This window comes from Harpia harpyja, chromosome 11 (genome assembly GCF_026419915.1).
Source record: "Harpia harpyja isolate bHarHar1 chromosome 11, bHarHar1 primary haplotype, whole genome shotgun sequence".
NCBI classification, from domain to species: domain Eukaryota; kingdom Metazoa; phylum Chordata; class Aves; order Accipitriformes; family Accipitridae; genus Harpia; species Harpia harpyja.
Window position 1 is genome coordinate 29067716 of NC_068950.1, and position 22002 is coordinate 29089717.

The 22002-nt window shown below is 37.9% G+C and overlaps 2 protein-coding genes across 2 annotated transcripts in view; one reads left to right on the top strand and one right to left on the bottom strand.

The window, feature by feature from the left end:
- ODF2L (outer dense fiber of sperm tails 2 like) overlaps positions 1-22002 on the top strand; it is a 77238-nt gene that overhangs the window by 11633 nt on the left and 43603 nt on the right. Inside the window, exons 4-5 of the mRNA XM_052802669.1 lie at positions 13182-13228; positions 13501-13601. The gene's annotated coding sequence lies outside the window, so the exon portion shown is untranslated. The remainder of the gene's footprint in view (positions 1-13181; positions 13229-13500; positions 13602-22002) is intronic.
- On the bottom strand, positions 866-21035 carry LOC128148630 (calcium-activated chloride channel regulator 1-like). Its single transcript, XM_052802676.1, is given in 19 exon segments — positions 866-1628; positions 2982-3041; positions 3626-3793; positions 4674-4838; positions 6039-6306; positions 6469-6693; positions 9474-9580; positions 11369-11546; positions 12658-12725; positions 12728-12881; positions 14652-14879; positions 15748-15821; positions 16376-16470; positions 17197-17314; positions 17961-18029; positions 18032-18059; positions 18487-18522; positions 18751-18891; positions 20699-21035. Coding segments are annotated over 19 exon segments (2919 nt in total). The 5' UTR covers positions 21008-21035; the 3' UTR covers positions 866-1200.

Genomic DNA, 22002 nt, shown 5'->3' on the forward strand with positions numbered 1-22002 from the left:
CCCACTCTTCCAGCCTGTCCAGGTCTCTCTGTGAGAGGCCTCTGCCTTCTGACATACCCACCTTGCCACCCAGTTTAGTGTTATCAGCAAACTTGGTGAGGGTGCATATTATATTATATTAATTATAAAAACTGTATATTGGTTCTTAAGTGTAATTCCCACTATCAGAAATTTCATTAATAGTATCAAGCTTGTTAATAAAAATACTCATATTTGCTAGACATGGTATATTTACTGGGTAATGCTAGACTGTGAATGAAAATTTGACTGTTGAATTTAACATTTTTTCATTATTATTGTACATTTCTCCCAGTTTTTGGAAGGCAGAGGTAAAAAGTACTTGGCCATGTATGGCCACTGAAGCATTCTGGTTTGAGCCAGTTGTTAAATTGCTAGTCAGCAACCTAAGAGTCACACAGATCACCCTTCTCCCTGTATCCCTCACAGTTCTTCTTCATTAGCAGCTTTTAAATTACCTCTTATTATATAAAGGTTTATTCTAGCTCCAAATTTATAGCTTTGTTTAGTCTTCACCTAGAAACATTTTCCATGTGCTCATTTGCATATACTCTGCAACTCTCATTCTGAAAGTATTTATATACTCAACTCTTCTACACACGTATAGATATGCATACTTAAATATTTTTTGAAATATAATCAGCCTGAAGGAACATATTTTTAAAAAATTTTTAAAAAATAAACAGCCTGGAGGTACATATTTTTGTTCTCGGCACACTAAGCCTAACTGAAAACCTGCGGAAGATACATAGGAAGTCATTGCACTACTTGAAGTTTTTTCTGATTTCTTTCCCACCTTGCCTTACTTGATTGTTATGTGGAGAATAAAAATAAGGAAAGTATCATATTCCTTTGCTGCCTTTATTTAAGAAAAAAACCACACTACATTGGAAAAATCTTGCAACAGAAGAGTTAAGTATTTTTATCACATAGAAACAAATGACGGTACACATATTATACTTTACTATATTTCTGAGTATGTGCTTTCATGTTTAACATTTAATCAGTGTACATGTACTTGAATATAAGACACACTTTTGAAAATCTATACCTATAAACCTATGAAAAAAGACAAATCTGTTTAAAATCAGTGCACTTATTTTTGAATATACAAATACCTCTTTCCCTACTTTGAAACTTGTATAGCAAAAATTACAGTAAATTCCTTCTATTTTTTTAATTTTACACATGCTTTTGCATTTTTTCAATATCCAGTCTTCTCTTTTGTTTTTGCAAAACACACAGAGTTGAACTTACAATAGTACAGACAACTACTACACACAGACCTACTATTGCCACTATTACTGTACTGTTAGCACCATCATTGTTGCCGTCATCATCTAAAGGCACAGGTGCTTTTGGAGGAATGAACCATGTGGCTTGTGCTATATTAGACACCTCTGAAATCAAGTTGGTATCATCAACAGCACGCATAGCAAAGTAGATTATGGTGTTATTTGCTATTATGAAATTTTCTGGTTTTATTTTAAATTATTCTTCTCTACCAGCCTCCTTAGGTATGAGATTAGAGGAATTCAGAGAAGTAGCATGATCAAAATGATTTCTTAGGTCCAGAAGATTTTTACTACTTTTTATTATGTAGTGACCAGCTAGGGAAAAAAGAACACATGTTAACAACAAATTAAAACAGATGTTTTAATATCACTGCTTGTGGTGACAGTATAGGACTTCTAGAGCCATTTTGTAAAAAAAAGTGCTGATGATTCCTGTTTTACTACTGACTATTGCTCAGCATGGAGGGTTGGCAAGTTTGCTTTTAAACCTTACTTTACAGCGTCAAAGGTCTATTGTTGCTCAGTCTGGGAACTCCTTCTTTTCAATAAAAGTTGAAATTGAATCTGCCTTAAAAATACTGTTTCACCAACACTCTTAGCTTTGTGCAGACCTGTACAAAATGTAGCTGAATGAGAAACTGTGCTGTCCCAATACAAACATAAGGTGAAATGGCAGTTAAAATATATGTGTAGATAGCAGGGGCGGGCCTTGCATCTGAGCTGTTTTCTCTCTCTCAACATGAGGTTTTGATAGCAAAAACTGTGAAAGACACAAAATGATTCTCCCATTTGTAATCAAAGAACTGGTACTTACATTGCTATAAATGTGTTTGATTAATTTTGGGGGGTTCTGCTGTTTCTCTTTCAAGTCTGTAGCTTTTCAAGACTTTCCCCTCTTCCCCCCAACTTCTTATGAGTATCTTTTCCTCTTTAGATAGTAGAGAGATGTGCATGATATGCCCAGCTCCAAACCAGTGCAGGGCCTGCTATCTTAAACTATAATGCAATAACTGACCACTTTAGCTGTAAAAGTTTTTAGACATATAGTTGCTAAATAGCAATAAAAGAAGTTGAGAATTTTTTTGAGTTTTTTTCCTTGTGTGGCTGGTTGTTAAAAATTTTAGATAAATATAAGATTTTAATCTGAAACTGTAGTCTGTGTAACTGTAGATTGTATTTTTTAACATACAATCTCTGGTTTATGCAAGGAAATGCTTGTACACTTCATCTGGAATTAGGTTTCATTTTTCCTGTACAACAACTTTAAAGTGAGTATTTTGGATAGAGTGTTACTGCATCTCTGTAGTCCACTTACATTTTTGTAAATAGACTAAAGCTTTGTATTGTCCATGTTGGCTGATTTTCTTTTATTTTTTTTAATTATGCACAGACATGGACTAAGACTTGTTGCTAAAGTCTCTAGTGGTTGTACTACAATTTTATTTATTTGATTTGTTTATAATATTCCTTGGTTTACTTGGTTTGGGTTTTTTTTAACATGAAAAATTAAGAACTAAACCAGGTATCATGCAACACGGTAACCTTCTGTTTGGTTACGTTTTCAGGTAGGAAAGATGTAGCCCTCATTCCTGAGTGGTGGTCCTCAGGGTATGTACTTTCAGATAAAAATAGCAACTTCATCTCACAAAAATGTAGTGTCTGACTCACCTTTTCCATTGTCAAAGTCACCTCCTGGAGCTGTCCAAGACAAGACTATTGTTTTGTTTTCTATACGAGTGTCCTGGTTTCAGCTGGGATAGAGTTAACTGTCTTCCTAGTAGCTGGTACAGTGCTATGTTTTGAGTTCAGAGCGAAGAATGTTGATAACACTGATGTTTTCAGTTGTTGCTCAGTAGTGTTTAGACTAATGTCAAGGATTTTTCAGCTTCTCATGCCCAGCCAGTGAGAAAGCTGGAGGGGCACAAGGAGTTGGCACAGGACACAGCCAGGGCACCTGACCCAAACTGGCCAACGGGGTATTCCATACCATGTGACGTCCCATCCAGTACAGAAACGGGGAAGTGGGGGGCAGGGATTCGCCGCTCGGGGGACTGGCTGGGTGTCGGTCGGCGGGTGGTGAGCAATTGCACTGCGTATCATTTGTACATTCCAATCCTTTCATTATTGCTGTTGTCATTTTATTAGTGTTATCATTATCATTATTAGTTTCTTCTTTTCTGTTCTATTAAACCGTTCTTATCTCAACCCACGGGTTTTGCTTCTTTTCCCAATTTTCTCCCCCATCCCACTGGGTGGGGGGGGAGTGAGTGAGCGGCTGCGTGGTGTTTAGTTGCTGGCTGGGGTTAAACCACGACAACGAGCATGAAGGTCTGTAACTTCACAGGGTGGATAAATAGGAGCAGAATCTCCTGCTGTATTAACTACAAGAGAACTTGTTGAAATTCTGCTGAAACTTCCCAGCTTGACTTGGATTTCTTTATCAGCAAATTTAGGTCTTGGTGCATTCATATAAATTTTACCTGTTTAAAACATTTTTCAACTTTTCATCATGACAGAACTCAGAATTGCATTTTCTTTTAATTTTTTTATCTATTATCTCTTCTCATCCTGTAATTTTTCTTTAGCTTATTCAAATTTAGTGGAAAGTTAGAGAAGTAAAAACAGAAAATAAGGTGATCTCAGAATTCTCAGCAAAAAAGCCCAAAAAGCAGACCAAGTCTGAAATGTGTAAAAATTGGAAATTATGCAACCAGTAAAGCAGGTTGCAGATGTTGGTGAGCCATGGCTGCATTAAGGTAGTTCTATCCATCTCTTCACCCATATTGCAAGCCCTAAGAGAGTTTCGGTTATATAGGCCATACTTTGTGAGTATTTTAGACAATTTTTATGCTGGGTTTTCTAAATTTCACAATGTATAAGTGGGAGAATATTAAATTGCAACAACTAATATATTTTTCAGCATTAAGATGAAAAAGTACTAAAAAATCAAGAATCTCAAAAGCTAAGTTTTCTAGCAGCATTAGTTCGTATACTAATGTTTCAGGCTGAATTTATTTACCATAAATCCCCATTTTAAAGTCTCAAGAAGAATTATAGATTTGAAATTCCTGTTGTGAGATGCTGAAATACAGATTCTGAGCAATATTTATCCTTCTCATGGCTGTAAGAGAAAATAATTTTTAGATTAAAGACAAGATGTTATGCTATTCCCATACATAGGAAACAGTAGTTAGAGCTGGTTTGTTTTGTTTGGGCTTTTTGTAGTGAAAATTACAGATGGAACACATTTTATGATCAAATGCAATTTTTGTGAATCTAAATGATCCCATTTGCTAAACCTTTACATCCCCCTACATACATACCATGCAAAGAATTATCTGTTTCATAAACGCTCTTTACCATTTACTCTGTAGCCTGGTATATACAAGGCTCGATTTTGCTTGAGGCTAAGTCTGGTGGTTGTATTTCTCCCATGGGCATTCACTTTTAGTCTGTATCTTCCAGTGCCTTGTAAAGAAGTAAAGTATCTTGAGTAGATTCCATCATCCTTCATCGTGTCAGCGCCTTAGTGTAGAAATATTGAGAATTAATATCTCAAATAAGATACCTGCTGGTAAACACGGTTATTTTTGCTATTCATACATAAACATAAAACGTGAACATTACTATGCAGAAAACCTGACAGTGTTTTTGTAATGTGGACATCTTTAAAAATAGGAGTGGTCCTGCTATGACAACCTGCATTTCGTATGTATTGTGTTAAAAAGAACCACTTTCCATTAACACCTTTAACTAGGTAAATCTCTTGTTACTATATGGAACCACCAAGTTAATACTTATTGACCATCTACTACATAAAGCACCTTTAAATTAGAAAAATGTCATAATTTAACCTTTGGCCAGGAATTCATCAAAACAGGATTCCTTCTCTTTAAGTGAACTTGTGCAGTTGTACCTGACTGGCTGCAGTGGATGATCTGTTGGTGGCATCCAAGCTAACTATTTTAAAGCCTGGCAGCAATGTAAAAATAACCTCATGGGTTCAGAAAAGAGAACATGCTTAAGAAACACAGGATAACACATTGAAATCTTACTATATTTTTAAGTACAGCAATGTGAAAGCAAGTACAGAATGAGGAGGCACTGCTGGCTACTACTGAACTTATAAAGCTACAGGTCTACAGCAGCGGTGAGAGGAAAGGAAGAGGAGAGATGAAAAGAGATCGATGGATGTTGAATGCTAGGAATGTCTGGCTGTTGCTTTAAGAAAGAGTATTCTTGAAAAGAAGAATAATGCACTTATTTAGCAAACAAAAGAGATAAAGCTAACGTTTGGCGAGCTAATGTTAAGACTGTGGTCCAGCTTCATTGAATATGAGATGGACTAATAAAACAGCTTGTTTTCTTTTTACTTCCCTGTTGAGGGCAGATGCTTACATGAAGTACACTTTCAGAAAGTAGATATGAGCAATGTACCCTCTACCATGACAGTTCTTCTGCTTTCACCCTCAATGACAGCACAGGAAAGAAAGCAGAACAATTTTTCAGGTAAAGGCCCACGTCTTTGTTTTCCTCACCAAGAAAAAGCTTTGTAGCTTACTTCCGTCCTAAAGCAGTAGGGTTCTCTGTCTCCCTTTTTATTTTTTTCTTGATTTAGGGCATAGCCATGACTCAGTCCTTAGTGATAAATCTGAGGGGAGCATGCAGACTTGGATTCCAAAATGCATAAATGCAAAGGTTTTTACTATGTATATGGAATCTTACCTGTGCCATTATCAAGAAGTTCAAGTGTTACTGCTCCAGCACCATCCTTCTCTATGGTGGCTATCACAGTTGCACCAAGAACAGGCAAAAACCCTTGGCTAACCTCTGCATAAACAACAACTGGATTAAATGCTTTATTTGCCCTGTTCATGTGAGCTGCAATTCTCACAGGAGGAACATCAGAATATGCTGGTTGAGAGGTAGCTGTTACTGATATAGTTTGAGTTGCTGTATGAACATTTTTAATACAAAACTGCCAATCACCCACCTGCAAATAAAATACAAAAATATAAAAAACTAGTGAAAAAGCTTCATGTTCTAACAGGGCCATTGACTCCCTTATATAACGAAAACTTAACTAAAGAAAAGCTGTATGCTAGTCTATAGGAAATGTTAATTCAGAAAATAAAAGAAAATGTTCAGTCTTTACCTCTGCAGTGCCACTTATACTGAGTCTGGCTGTGTTTGGGTTTGAATTACTGGTTGTAAAGTCTGAACTTCCATATTCTTTTCCTTTGGGGTCCCTCAGGAAAAAAAATGGCCGAGATAGACTCCATGCAATATGGAAGAAAGTGTCATTTCCCACAGTTTTGTCCACAGGCACAGTAGTATTCATCCATCCAGAATGCTGAACAACTAGGTCTTTGCTTTCAAGCTGTTGTTAGAGAAATAAAATTTGTCTTACTGCTATTTAGTAAAGAAGCATTTAATGTATTTTCAGAGTGATTCCTCATCCATTGCACAATATTGTATCCATTCAATGCTGACTTAAAATGGATTAGTCTTGGAGGAGAGAATTGAAAAGCATTTATGCCTTTTGGAAACTAGCATGAAAAAAGGATCTCTTCTTACTTATTTATAACTCAGAGTTATATAGAGAAGATGGCAGGCTTTCTAGTTCTGCTGTCTCTAGCTACAGGAAAATTAAGAGCCATTTGGCATAACTGTTGAATGAAGAAAACTAATAGAACACCAGATTCACTTTATGAAATGGCTGCTTGCATAGTAATGTTGATTTTAAGTAAGTGTGAAATTATGGCAAACAGAATAAGTTACAGTAAGTGGAAGTCCTTCATTTCTGTATCTAAACTATTTATCTACCTATCTAACCCATTGTGCCAGTAAGCTGTATTTCCACTGCAGTTTGTATGTCTCAAAATCCTGGAGGAGAGAAAGAAAATGTCTCATGTATGACTGTAAGGCTTATGAGTAATGAGAGAGACAGAAATAACAACAGAACAGAGGAGAATATATAGAATAGAGACGTAAACAATATTTCCTTTATTCAAATTAAAATAATTTTGTGTAATTTTCTCACTCCTATATTATGAACAATAAAGTCTGCAGTTAGAAAATAGCCTGCATAGGTGGGACAGAAGAGTCAATTAAAGGCAATATAACGACTCAAAAAATCCTAGACCTGCTTTTCAAATCTACATTGACTGATGCTTATAATCTAGCTATTTTTGCGAGTGGTATATTTTGGATAAAACATAGGACTGGATCTGTGTTAAAATATTATCATTCATATCATTTATCAGCAATCCTGGTCAACGGGGGAGGTCCCAGAGGACTAGAGGCTTGCCAATGTGATGCCCATTTACAAGAAGAGTTGGAGGGAGGATCCAGGGAACTACAGGCCTGTCAGCTTGACCTTGGTACCGGGGAAGATTATGGAACGATTCATCTTGAGTGCACTCACACAGCACATGCAGGGCAACAAGGGGATCAGGCCCAGCCAGCATGGGTTCATGAAAGGCAGGTCCTGCTTGACCAACCTGATCTCCTTCTATGACCAGGTGACCCGCCTAGTGGACGAGGGAAAGGCTGTGGATGTTATCTTCCTTAACTTCAGTAAGGCCTTTGACACTGTCTCTCATGGCATACTCCTTGAGAAGCTGGCGGCTCATGGCTTGGGTAAGTGTACTCTTCGCTGGGTGAAAAACTGGCTGGATGGACGAGCCCAGAGAGTTGTGGTGAATGGGGTAAAATCCAGTTGGCGGCGGGTCACAAGTGGTGTTCCCCAGGGCTCGGTGTTGGGCCCCGTTCTGTTTAATATCTTTATCGATGATTTGGATGAGGGGATCGAGTGCACCCTCAGCAAGTTTGCAGATGACACCAAGTTGGGATGGAGGGTTGATCTGCTCAAGGGTAGGAAGGCTCTACAGAGGGATCTGGACAGGCTGGATCGATGGGCCGAGGCCAATTGTATGAGGTTCAACAAGGCCAAGTGCTGGGTCCTGCACTTCAGTCACAACAACCCCATGCAACGCTGCAGGCTTGGGGAAGAGTGGCTGGAAAGCTGCCCGGCAGAGAAAGACCTGGGGGTGCTGGTTGACAGCCGGCTGAATATGAGCCAGCAGTGTGCCCAGGTGGCCAAGAAGGCCATGGCATCCTGGCCTGTATCAGAAACAGTGTGGCCAGCAGGAGCAGGGAGGTGATTGTTCCCCTGTATTCGGCACTGGTGAGGCCGCACCTCAAGTACGGTGTTCAGTTTTGGGCCCCTCACTACAGGAAAGACATTGAGGTGCTGGAGCGTGTTCAGAGGAGGGCAACCAAGTTGGTGAGGGGCCTGGAGCACAAGTCCTGTGAGGAGCGGCTGAAGGAGCTGGGGCTGTTTAGTCTAGAGAAGAGGAGGCTGAGGGAGACCTTATCGCTCTCTACAACTACCTGAAAGGGGGTTGTAGTGAGGTGGGTGCTGGCCTCTTCTGTCAGGTGGCTGGAGATAGGATGAGAGGAAACGGCCTCAAGTTGCGGCAGGGGAGGTTTAGGTTGGATATTAGGAAAAATTTTTTTACTGAGAGGATTGTCAGACATTGGAACAGGCTGCCCAGGGAAGTGATTGAGTCACCATCCCTGGAGGTATTCAAAAAGTGCATAGACAAGGCACCTCAGGACATGGTTTAGTGGGCATGTTTGATGGTTGGACTCGATCTTAAAGGTCTTTTCCAACCTAGATGATTCTATGATTAACAGTGAGGAATGAGTTGCTAAATTCTAATTAACAATTGGCCTAGATGAAAAGTCTAAAAGTTTATACATTAAAATGGTACATATGGCTTAGGAGAGAAGCTGTATTTTAAATTGTATCTTTGTTACTTGAGTTAGACTGTTAAAATGCTCTAAAAGATAATATTTCATGTAAGAGTGAACTAAATATCCTGGGGGACTTCTGCTTGCTTTTTTCTCTCAAAGTCTCTTGGACTTTGACAATTATGAGAAATAATTTTCTTGAGTTTGTGAAATCAAGAATTATATACATTATGTAAATTATATACTTATTTCATTGCAGTGAAATGTAGGAGATCACTAAAAAATGTGCTTGCTCCTACTTCTACATTGAGCCACTGACAATTATGATCATTAATGTCTAATTTCATTCAACTACTGATCAACTAAAAGCATAGGAGGAAAAAGAAGTGCTGAAATTCAGACCTGAATAGATTGTTCACAAATATCTCCGCTTCTTGATGTAATTGCACTGAATGTCTCAATTAATTTACTGGGGACAGCTCCATCTACAGCATAAAGATTTAAACCTCCTGTAAGACAAGAGCAAAAGAATTAGAAATACTATTTTTTTACTCTAAAATTGCTAAATTTTATGTGACTTCTGGTACTGAATGTTCTACTGAGGCAGTCAATTTGTTACAAAATCAAAAAAGAAATGTATCTTTTTCTTACTCTGTTAAAGCATGTGTCATAGTAAATTCTGGTTTGTGTGATGAACTCATTTAATCTCTCATTAGCAAAGTTTGCAAAAAAATCACTCCCTGCAGCATATCATCAAGTACAGCATTTTTAGACTTCTCCTAGTACTTTTGGAGTCACATTATCCCTTCAGTGAAATTCTGCTCTGAAAATACCTCTGTAGAAAAGACACAGTGGCATTCCATGGTTTTTGACTCTTAAAATCCAGATCATCTTTATTTCCAAGTGTGAAGTTTAGATCTCTCTTCATGCATACCGAGTTCAAGCAGCTCTAGTCCATTGGAGGTTCTCATACTCGGTGCAGATCTATTAATGAATTCATTGTGAATATGGCTTCACACTGCTCTACTGAAGCATCTGCACTTCACACATTTGTTGCAAGTCTCTCTCAAACTAGGATCATGCATGCCGGACATAAACTGAGCCATCACTGTGTACAGGTCACTGGAATCCCAGAGTTGGGGAGAGACTGCCGTGCAGCACTGAGCCCTGTGGAGCCTAGTCGGGGTGTGCAGAGGCTGCGCACAGCCCTTCCCTACCACCCAACACCTCTCACCCCCATCCCTCGCACACAGACTGACATAAGGTGTGCAGGTTACATCAGGTGTATGGGTCTGTCTCATGAGAGAACACATGGAGTCGTATGAGCTGGAGGAGGTGTTAGCTCAGAGATCTATTCAGTATCTTTGGAAAATTGATTTTTGTTTCTAAGCAGGAAGGCCTGCTGGTTGATGACTATATGCTAAAGGACTATCTGGGTTCTTTCTGGCTCACAAATCATTCTTAATAAATACTCCGCAAGTGGAGCTTAAACAACAAATTCTGTCTTAAAATACAGGCCAGAATAGAATTGAACTCTGGACTCTCCCATAGTCATGTTGATCTGATGATGTTGTAGAGTGTATAAGGGCATTCCAAGTTATTTAAATTGCTAAAACAAGTGGATTGTAGTCTGAAAATGCACAGCATGTGCACCTTTTATTAGAATATTTATTCACCATTTTTATTTGGAGTCAGCTTGCTTTCTAGATCTACACAAGAAGTTTTTGTTCTTCCATGGCATTTGCAGGTGCCTTAGCATGAAGCAACACCGCTATGGATAGTTCTTAAATGATTGTTTTCAAACTGATTATGTAGCTCCAGCTCAGCTGACAGCTATACTTGCTAATGACAAGGGTAGTCACCATGTTTACAATTTCCTAGCCAGTGCACTTCAGCCTCAACAGTTGGAGAAAATTATTATTCTTTATGTAATAAAAAATGCTTATAAGTAAAAGCATATAGAAAGTTCTAGGCATTGCATGTAATGCCAGAAATAAAATTCTAGACATTTCTTTTTATGTTATATAACAATATCATAATTAAATCTCCTTTAGTAATAGGGTATTGTCATGTTATTGCATTTTTTAAATCAAGACAGCTCTTAAAGCCTATCTATGGATCTAAAGAGTTCTGCTTGTTTGCATTAAAAAAGCCTGTCATGAAAACCAAATTTCTTTAAAATTAAATTTGTTTTACATTTCTTAAATTTCTTTTTTTCAGACCTATTAATTGCCATGCTTTTACATTTTCATACTTGAACATGCATGCCAGACAAAGAGTGCATTTAGAATATTTACCTGTTAGTTTTGAAAATCTTTCTAATTCTTTGGATGCCAATGGCCCCAGTGCAATGGTGTGAATTGTTGCTGCACTTTGTTTCACCAAATCAAGGCAAGTTGCTATACATGGGTCCTCTCCATCTGTCAGTAACACAATTTCTGAACCACATGTAGTAGTCATTTTTTCTGCAATTAACTGCATCAAGAAAAGAATTCATGATATAAGCAGCAGAATAATTTTTAAATACTAGTTTATCCCAGAGCACAGTCAATGTATGCATTTAGAGCTGTTAACTTCAAATATAAGACACATTTATTCTTTAATAAGTGCTTAAATTTTTATGTAACACTATTACAGTATTAATTATTGCAGTTGATATTGCAAGATCTAATTGCTTAGATTTAGTAAGTGTTCAGTTATAAACAATGAATATTTAATATATGTTTTCCTAGGGAAGGAACCTGTCCCAAATTGAAGATGTCAGAAGCATTCTGCCTGTACATGCTTTGCTGGTTCAGGGACTGGATGTTTAAGGGCATCATATTAAAAACTTATGTCCACTGTCTGGAACTACTCTTTATTCTCCATCAAAATTTCAGGAGTAGAGAAGGACAGACTTCCGTCTAAGGGTGGACTCTGAGGTAACTGAAGGTGGGGCAGAAAGGCATAGGGGGCAACCAAGGGGGAGGCCTCTATCTGCGTCTGGTTGCCAGTCTTCCTCCTGATGTCCCCCTGTCCTGAGCCTCCTCTCTGCCCTGGACTGTCAGCTATCTCAGTAGTCTCATCCTTCTCTGTACAATTTCTGTCTTTCTCTTTCTTCCTTTTTCCTACACGTTGCTCCTGATTTTCAGTTTTGCATCTGAATTAGGTAACATCTTCTGGGACTTCAGACTGTCAGCCCAAGGAAGTAAAACAGACAAATAAATAATAATATATATCCATCACTGTTTCCCAATCTCATGATTTGTATGTGGTTTCACAATTTTAGGGGCTTGATTCATGACTAGTGAACTGTGGGAATTGTTCTAAAATTTAGATCATTCTTGTAGTTCATTTTGGAATTTGATCTTATTTTTCAATATCCTTTTTGAAGCATGGACATCACATCTGGCCCGTTTTCTGGTAATACTCTTTCTAATGCCATATAATGGTAATAGTTTCTATACCAAATTTTCTCCTGATAGATTCAAGAATCATGTTATCTTTCTTAACTCTACCATTGTGTAGAAATCCACGTTCAGGTATGTTTCTCGCTTCTTCCTCATTTTCCATACATTCCAGGAGATATTTCCACATTGTACTTTACCTTAAATCCTTTACGTATGCCTGCACAGATATTAGTTTGTCCACTAGCAATTGTAGGCAAACATTGAAAAGTTTTTGGCGTGCTGCGTCGTTGGTTATTTGTTGCAAAGGAGCTTTTTCAGATGCGTCAGTGTCAAATGTGACAATTCCAACCCAGGAACCAATTTCAATAATATGGAGCAGAAATACCTCTGCAGCACTACCGAGATGTCTGAGGCGGTCATGCTGTACGTGAAAAAAATCAACATCCTTAGAATGCAATCTCTTCTGAAAAGCTATGACTATGAACAAAATGTAGGAATTTTTTATGTTGATCAGATTGTAATTAAGAATTAAAAACTATCTGCTATAAGGTAACTCGTATGTATGCTCAGTTCTAGAAGAGAGGAGATGTAAACCACGTTCTGGTATTGTGAAAGTGCAGCAAACTGCAGCTTCCAGGAAAGATGTCGCTAGGCAAAGTCCATCTTCTGATGTTATGACTTTACTCCTAATCAAGATTTTTGTCACTTTTTTTTTTGATAGTGTGATGGCAATGCAAAAGGACAACACCTATGAAGCCTGAGGAGTAGGTTAGTCTAGAGACTAAATATTTTGAGAATATATATAATATTAAAGTAAAAGTATGGCTATTTTAAATGCAAATATTCGAAGGGATTACTGAAAAAAAAAGTTATATTTGAAAACATTTATCTCTGGAGCTAGCTATTCTTGCAATATTTATTTCATAATTATCTTAATTTTGTTTTTTGTTATTACATTATTATTTACTAACTGATTTAATAAAATGTATGATTGGGAGACATCTGTATTACAAAAATAATATAATTTATTACAGTTGCAGATCTTTGCTGAAGATCAGTCTCAAGAACAGCTCTGGACTAGAACGGCATATCTGGAAATAGATCTGTTGATGGAGCCCTATGGGAGAATCCCCCAATTATTGTATGTATGACATAACTACAGAGTTGGAGCATATACTGCTTTATGCTTCTTCATGTATATTTTGGTTTAAGGTATGACTGTCAAATATTTAAGAGTATTTCTCAACATGTTTGAGCCTTCTGAATTACTTTCTTTAGATGAATAGTCTTGTTTTTAGCCTTGAATTCCTGTGGGAAATGAAACACTGAACTTGCGGTATTTTCAATAAGAGAGCAATGGCCATCGGCTCACTACTGAACTGTGGAAGAGGTAAGTTACGGATAAGAAAATGCAGTATGTCGTCAAAAGAATATATAGGCTGATTTTTTAACAGCTGTTAGAGTATGCAAAGATGTTTGAAGTCTATTAATAAATCATGAGATAGCTGCCTTACCTACCCAGATAATTTTGTCATCTTTCTACTGATGATCAGATTGCTTACAGCTTTATAAAAGTATTAGGATGTTTATGCAAATAAGCACATATTCAGTGCTTCCATCCATAAACAAGCTTAGTATCTCATGCCACAAGGAGCTGTGAAAGAATAAACCTATGCAAAGTTTTATGGAAAAAAAAAAGGAAAAATAACCTCAGCCTTGTTAAAATGACAGACATAACATTATGCCAGCTCACATTCTTGATTCCAAAGAGCAATATTGTAATGAGGAAAGAACATCTAATTTATTGACGTATTGTGACCTACATATTTACTTTAAATTTTAGAATCATTCATAACAAAAATAAAATGTGAAACTCCATCTATGATACATTTTCTGCTTGGAAGAAATACAAAGGCATTGTCATTCTAGGTTTGGAACAAAGGAAGGAAAGGATATAAAATTGAGATTTTACAAGAAAAAAAAGACCAAGTTTGGTCTACAACTGTCAGTATTTTAAGTAGTATCTTGTAGGAATTCCTAAATAAAATTACCAAGGAGAATAAGAGTAGTCCTTTTTTTTTCTAAAATAATCAAGTTAATTACAGAATTGACTGATTTTTTTTTTATTTTGTAACTTTTTCTGTTTCTTAAAATTTTTGCCAAAAATTGCTTATAAAATGCATATTCTTACCATTGACATGCTCCCAGAAACATCAAGTACTAAGGCGACTGCTCTGGTTTGGGTCTGCAGTAGTGTGAAGGTAGTCTCAGAGGGGGGTGCAGAAGCATTTATAACAGCCGAGTTGCGAAAGTCATCAGATTCCATAATTACTTCCCATGTGCTTTTGTGGTTGCATATCTTATTCTGCATATTTGGAGCCTCACTATTGTGAGTGTTTTTGTCACAAAATTCAACCACCTAAAAGGTCAGATTGAAGCTGATAAGAATTCTGAACCGAACAGTATGAGCATAAGAAAATATCTCAGAAAATATGTGGTGGGGGACAGGACAAATGGAGGTGTTCTCCTAGAACATTAGTGTGTTATTGGTAATGTTTTGGTCAAAAATCTAAACCACAGCACCATGCGATCTGTTATGAAGAATATTAACTGTATCCTAGCCAGGCCCAGTACACCCACAAAGTTCTTGGTAAAAGCTTGCCCAAAGAAATAAGGTCAATAACTGGAGGAATTGTGATCCTGTACGACAGAGATCTAGCCTGCAAGGAGACTGACTGTCCTGCTAACCCCTGTCCCAGCACCCTCTCCCAGACACTGGAACAGTACAGAGCTGGCGTAAGGAGGCCTGCCTGGTTGTCCTGGCTGCTTTCAAGAGAGGTGGGCTGCTGCTTCTGTGTTAAGGATATATAGACAGACCAGATTGTTCTGCAATGGAGTGTAATAGAGCTAACCAGGTAACGCAGTTTAGGTGCCAGTGTACATAAGGAGTGATCAAAAACCACAGTTGTCTTATGGACAAGGCATCTGGCAAGAATGCTTCATTTTCATGCCTATTGACCTGATTCTCCAAACATGGAGCAAGAAGGATGCTGACACTGCAGTACATCTCACCCTTATTGACAGGAAACAGCTGTCAAATCATTTGTAGTAGCTCCTTTGTCTTCTCTTTTGAACAGATTTTGATAGAACTGATAGCATCATCCATATTCTTTTAAATAGAAATTAATTAAAGAAACACCTGACTGATCATTCTCCCCAGCAGAAATAACTGACTAGACCCCAAATGTTACTAAACTCTCAGTCCAGAAAGGTATAGTAATACTTACAGAAGGTAATTGCAAATACATAACAGAAAATGACATATTTTGTTGTATATCCGGAATAAATATACATCCTTTTTTGTTGACGCGGAAGTCACGGACACTGCACACAATCAATATGATCAAGCAGATGCCACTTTATTGCCAAGGTAGCTCGGTTTATATGTTCATTCTAGTTACTGTTCACGCATAAGCAAATTAGAGATTGGTTAGCATGAGCTGTCCACGCGCCTAGTTACACCTAATGATTGGTTATATCAACACTGTACATGCGCATAAACATAAGGCATAATTGGTTGTATTAACTAAAACATGCTAAACTTGTCTCAGTCTAATTGGTCAAGATAAGCTGCGGAATTGAGGTTCTTTGTGCCAAGTTCCCTTTATTGTGGAATGCACACCTGTGTTCTTCTAATTGGTATCTTTCTTTTTTTGTCTTCTTGTTTATTCTGTTTAAGGCCTTCTAAAGGCGTCTGGAATGCTCTTACTACCGCTAGCTAAATATGTGTCCACAAGCAAAGCGTCCTTGAAGCCTGCTGCCTACAAAACATCCTTGGCTCACAAATTGATCAATTCTATCGAGTCTGTATTGTTCACTATGTGCCCATTACTTTCCAAGCATCCCACACTTTTTCATATAGCTGACCATCATATCTACAGATTCTTGGCTCACAATTGTCTCCGCTGCAGTCTTGAAAAACAGGTATACCAGTCACACCAGCTGGACAGCTAAGGAAAGAGAAGATAGGCAGGGCTGGTAAAGAACCCATATATAGTCTGTAACTGGTTATTTATTTGAATTTTGGCTGCCCAAAGCCAAATTGCTGCTGACACAGCACTGTACTAGACACTGCACAAGTACATAGGTAGGCTGTTTCAGTGCCTGGCATGGTCCTCAGTCTAATCTAGAAATAGTTAAAATCATAAAATACTTGCGGTCTTTTGTGATCTTCCTTGTGATAATTGTAGGCTATGCAGACAAGACATCCTGCTAGTAGTTGCAATACAAAAAAGTGTGTTGGTATGCCTGAGCTAGGAAAAAAGGCGAGCCTGAACTAATTCTCTGCATCCATTCAGTTATTATCCCTGTTTGTAGAAAGTGTTTAAAACCACAGTGGTTTCAGTAGGCAATTTCAGTGTTGTTGATACTGCTCTTTAATAAAATTTTGTTAAATAAATAAGTACGAAACAAATGGTGGCTGAAGTCTGCAGTTGCACACAGAGCACAAGATTATCCAGCCTGATCTCCTGAACCTCTTACAAAACAGCACCAGACAGCTGTGGTTTTCTGGGCTGCAGAGCAGGCAACAGGGGTTGCTGACTAAGCATCTTTTAATCATATGAACAGGTCATGGACACTCTACAAACTCAGCACAGACAAGGAGAATATTGAAAACGTTATTGAAATGTTTAAACCTGTGTAATGTAAAAGGAGAAATATGAAAGAAATAGTACCTTGTTGCTTCAACACTTGCTTCTTCAGAATTTCTAGACACATAAAAAGGCATGTCACTACTATATTCATCAAACACCCCCCACCGAAAGTGAGCCCATTCGTGGACAAAAACTCGACCTGTTGAAAAAGAATAGCACACACACATTCTAAATACAACTGTTTAAAAGCTACTCAGTGTTTTACTTAGACATTTTAACAATTTAAAATAATTCTTATCTGAGGTAATACAGGAAGATTGTGAAATATTTAAGCAATTGGGTTAGTAATTTTTCCTTGAGGTAAAACTAGGAAGGCATCAGTTTAGCAACCAGGACCAGAATTTTTATTCATATTTGACTCTCAGAAATGCAGCAACTGTTCTAGAGGCTTTCTTCCAAGTTGGCAAAAATCTCCTAAGGAAATTTGTGAGGTTTCTGTCCCATAGAGCAGCAAACCTTACATATTTTGACACCGTGTAGTACACAAACACTGGATAGTTTATTTCATTAAGTGGTCATAAAATGAAAGCTACTGCTAATGGCAGTAGTTAAGTGCAGAGAAATAACCATTTAAGGTTTTCAAAGGGATGAACACCTTCTGGATGTAGTGTTTGAATATTTAACTTCAGAAATTTCACAGGTAGTTGCTATTTCTGAAAAATAAGTCTCTCGAAGTTTTTTTCATTTTAGCAAGCAAAGTACCTAAATTCATTAATCACTTTAAAAAATCTTGGCCATTTTGTACGAACAATAAAACAGACAATTAAATTAAATAGTAGTATTACCTTTTTCTCCATAAACATTAGTCAAATTGTCATTTAACAGGAAGTTAGGTGTGAAATGGATGTACTGTCTCTATAATGTAAGGTATAAGGATCATTGTCCTGGGTTCAGCTGCGATAGAGTTAATTTTTACAGGAACCTGGGAGGTGGGGGGGCATAGCCGCGGCAGCCGACCTGAACTAGCCAAGGAGCTATCCCATACCATGTGACATCATGCTCAGTATATAAATGGGGAGCGGGCCGGGGGGAGGTCTCCCGATTTTCGGTGGCGGAGCGTCGGGTTCCGGGTGGTGAGCAGTTGCACTGTGCATCACTCTTTTTGTATATTCTTTCATTAGTACCGTTGTTGTAACCTTTTTTTGTGTTGTCCCAGTAAACTGCCCTTGTCTCAACCCTCGAGGTTCCAGGTTTTTTTTCTTTTCTCTCCTCCGTCTCCTCCCTATCCCACCGGAGGGGGGCGGGAGGAGTGAGCGAGCGGCTGCGTGGTCCTTTGTTACCGGCTGGGCTGAAACCACGACAATCATCTACATGTGTCATATAAGGGTCTGCTATGATGACATCTGCCTGAAAAAGTAAGACCAAAGTTATACATGACATGAGCATAGAGAAAAGTTAGGTGATTCTTCTTGAATAAATTCAGTCCTGCAATTTTTTTTATCCTATGAACACTCTCAACATTTTTGAGTAAGAACTTCCAGGATTAGTCCTAGATTTTGCTGTGATTCATAATGTAGCCTTATCAGTCTAGCTTTTCCTTGTTGTTCTAATCATAAAGAGTTCTCTAAATCATACCGTATCATATGATTCTGTTTTTAATCTTGAATAGTTCGTGTTTTTCTTCCACGTTTTAGGAATTATGATTTTTACAGACTTGAAGAAAAATCGATGTTTTGTCATTTCAAACAAGTAATTAGAAGCATTTTTAATCATGTTCTAGGGAATGAAAGAATAAAATATTAATATCAATGTTAATATTAAAAATTTGACTGTATGTGCAATTAATAATTTAGCCTTATCAAGACACAGCAGTACAATAAAGTAGAACTAAGTACATAACACAAAACTAGAAAGTATTACAATCTTTGCTAAGAAAAGAATAAACAAAGAAGCCAGGGACTAAGCTGTAATTCTTGGAATCTCTCACCCATTCTATAATCCTGCTTTTAATCAGAGATTGTGGTAAAATTCACACTCTAGCCTTCCTTTGAGATGAAAACTACTAAATACAAGGATTTTACCCTTAAATTAATACTGGCCTGACAGCAAGTGTGGGCAAGTTTCAACATTGCACCTGCTTTTCATTTATCTGATTAATGTCATAATTTTTCTGTCAAATTTGCTGTTTCACATCTCTCCTTATTTGTATTATAGCTACTATACGCTGCCGTTACTTTCTTTTCCTCTTGCTCTTTTACCACCTCTCTTGGAGTAGAGGCATCAGAAAAAGCATTCCCTTTGTTTATTTTTCTCTCCAATAACAACTAAGTGTTTAGTGGAAAAACAACAAACAGGAAGGAGGGGACTAAAATCTGTCCCATAGGCTTTTCATAAGCTAAGAAACAAGCTGTGACAGAGGCTTTGGAATCAAATGTCCACGTTACATGTACATAAAATTCAGCTAAAGGAGATTTCTTGAAGAGGTTCAGTTTGCCAGGACTGAGAGTGATAGTGAGTGCTGACCCATGAGAAGCTCAGCAGTAATGGGACATGCCACTTCAACTGTTCCTGTGCGACCCCTTGCCTGCTCTGCAGATAGAACAGAGCAGTTTTAACTGGTTCAAGGGAACTGAAGGAATGGTGTAAGAGCAAGTTCTCATAAGGTCAGCTATAATGTGAATTTAATACGTGGTAGGTATCTCACAGTAACAGTAACCATCACTCATATACTTCTACCCTAAAAAACATGCAGTGCTTTGTCCTTAATGAAAATGGTGTGATCTAAACTCTAGTTATTGTTAAAAAAGGGGACAGTCAGTGACTGATGGTAAAAAGTAAACTATCAGATCCACTTTTACTTCACGTAAGCCTCTTCTCACAAGATGAAAGAAATCTGGAAATGTTAAAAATGTCATGGTATCCTTTGTACTTGATCTTAGAGATTACATGGGACTGAGATAACCCTACATCAGGGTCTAGTAGGCACTAGACATACTGCAGAACCTGGGCATTTGTCAGAAGTGTCCCATTCAGCAGGTTTTCTCTAAAATGATTTGACTTTGTAGAAAACAATTTCTTTACTTTGAGACCTGGCCAGCATCCTATTCTAGGGCGATTTATCCATTGAGGCATCTACTTGGATTGGAATAAAAGTTAAGGCCAGAAATGCCACTAAACCTAATTTCTTTTTTTCATTTACAATTTTTAAAGGAACATTATGAGACGTACTAGCTAATGACAAACAGTAGTATAATCGATGGCTATTAAACAAGCATTCATAGCATATTCTTTCAGGTAAACATAATTTGGAAAGCTACTTAAAGGAATTTCAGTCTGCCTCCCAACAGAGATATTACAGCATTGTCTGAGGGAATTAGTGCTCTTAGTAGTGACAACAGATGGCAAGACAAATTAGAAGTTACTAGTTTAGTAACCATGGGATTAATCCATAATTAATTCAAAACAACAAGAAAAAAAACTATTGGCAAGAATGGGAGCTAGACCTGATTTGTGCTACTTTCCAAGCAGAAAAGTCAAGTCACAACTGCTGAGAAACAATACATGTAAACACAAATGTTCTTACCATCATGTTCAGGATGATGTTGGCATCTTCTGGCACCTGGGGATTAACTGCAACAACCAAATCCTCATAGCCATTCTTATTTAGCTGTACCATAGAACTTTTTGCCACATGCAGGAGCTGAAAAGACAGCAAAAATATCAAACTCTTAAACACCTCCATTACTTGTTCCTGTCTGCGAGGTTCTTGGTTAGAAAATGATAGCTTAGCAGTCTTATTTATATGACCGCCTGTAGGGTGGGAGAAGACTTCATTATGGTAACCCAGGATAGTTTGCCTCCCCTGTCCGAGTATGTAGAGTCCCAAGCACATCTTATCTTCTTGTTACAGCAACCTGGGATAGTTTGCTTCTTCCTGTCCAAGTATGTAGAGTGCCCAAGCGCGTCTTATCTCTTTGTCATAGTAACCTGGGGTCATTCGCTTCCCGCTCATTGCGTGGCCGCCAGCATGAGAGCCAGCTACAGATCTTGGCATTCGGACAACAGGACCTGCATTACATCAGCGAGTTCGCTAATGAGCCAAACAGGACATTGCATATGTATGATATGTTAATCAGCGCGAGATTTATTATCCACCCCTGCGGTGCTTTCCCTTGAGCTTCACTCCCAAGCAGGGCTCCGCTGCATTGGGTCCCCATTTTGATTAGCATCAGTGCCTTGGGGCTCCCACCGTGGTAACGCTACACTTTCCATAAAGCCAAAGCTTTCACTCGCTGAGTGTTGTGCCTCATCCTTGAGGGATTTGCACCTGATCTTTGCTCCTAAAACTGCCTTTATGTCAAAAAGAGGTATAACAGTTTGCAACAAAACACTGATGTTCTATGCAAGTACAGTTATATCGGATTTGTTGGCTGCATTTAGTTATGTGTTAATTTTAGGAGAAAATACTTGATGTTTTATTGTGAGCTGAAAAAAACAATTTCATTTCCTTATGCCTCTTCAGGTGATCTATGCTTTGTTATTCATTTTAGAAGAGAGAAATAATTGCAAAAGCACAACTGGAATTTCCTGGAAAAAAAATCTGAACAATGCAATAATTATGTAATATGAACTTGAAACAATAGAAAAAGCAAGATTAGATCAGTGAGATAGTAAAATGCTGATAAATTCTGTATACAGTATTTGGTATGTAAAATCTCCGCTTTTAAATGGCATTGTTTGCCTTTAGATGAATAACCATCCCATTTGGAATAAAATGTGTTTTTCTTGAGTGGGAACAGTTTGTCAAGCAAGCCACATTACTCTCTGAGGCTGTCCTATCCCTCCTCATCATTTCTCACTTCATACTCAAAGAAACTTGTCCAGAAG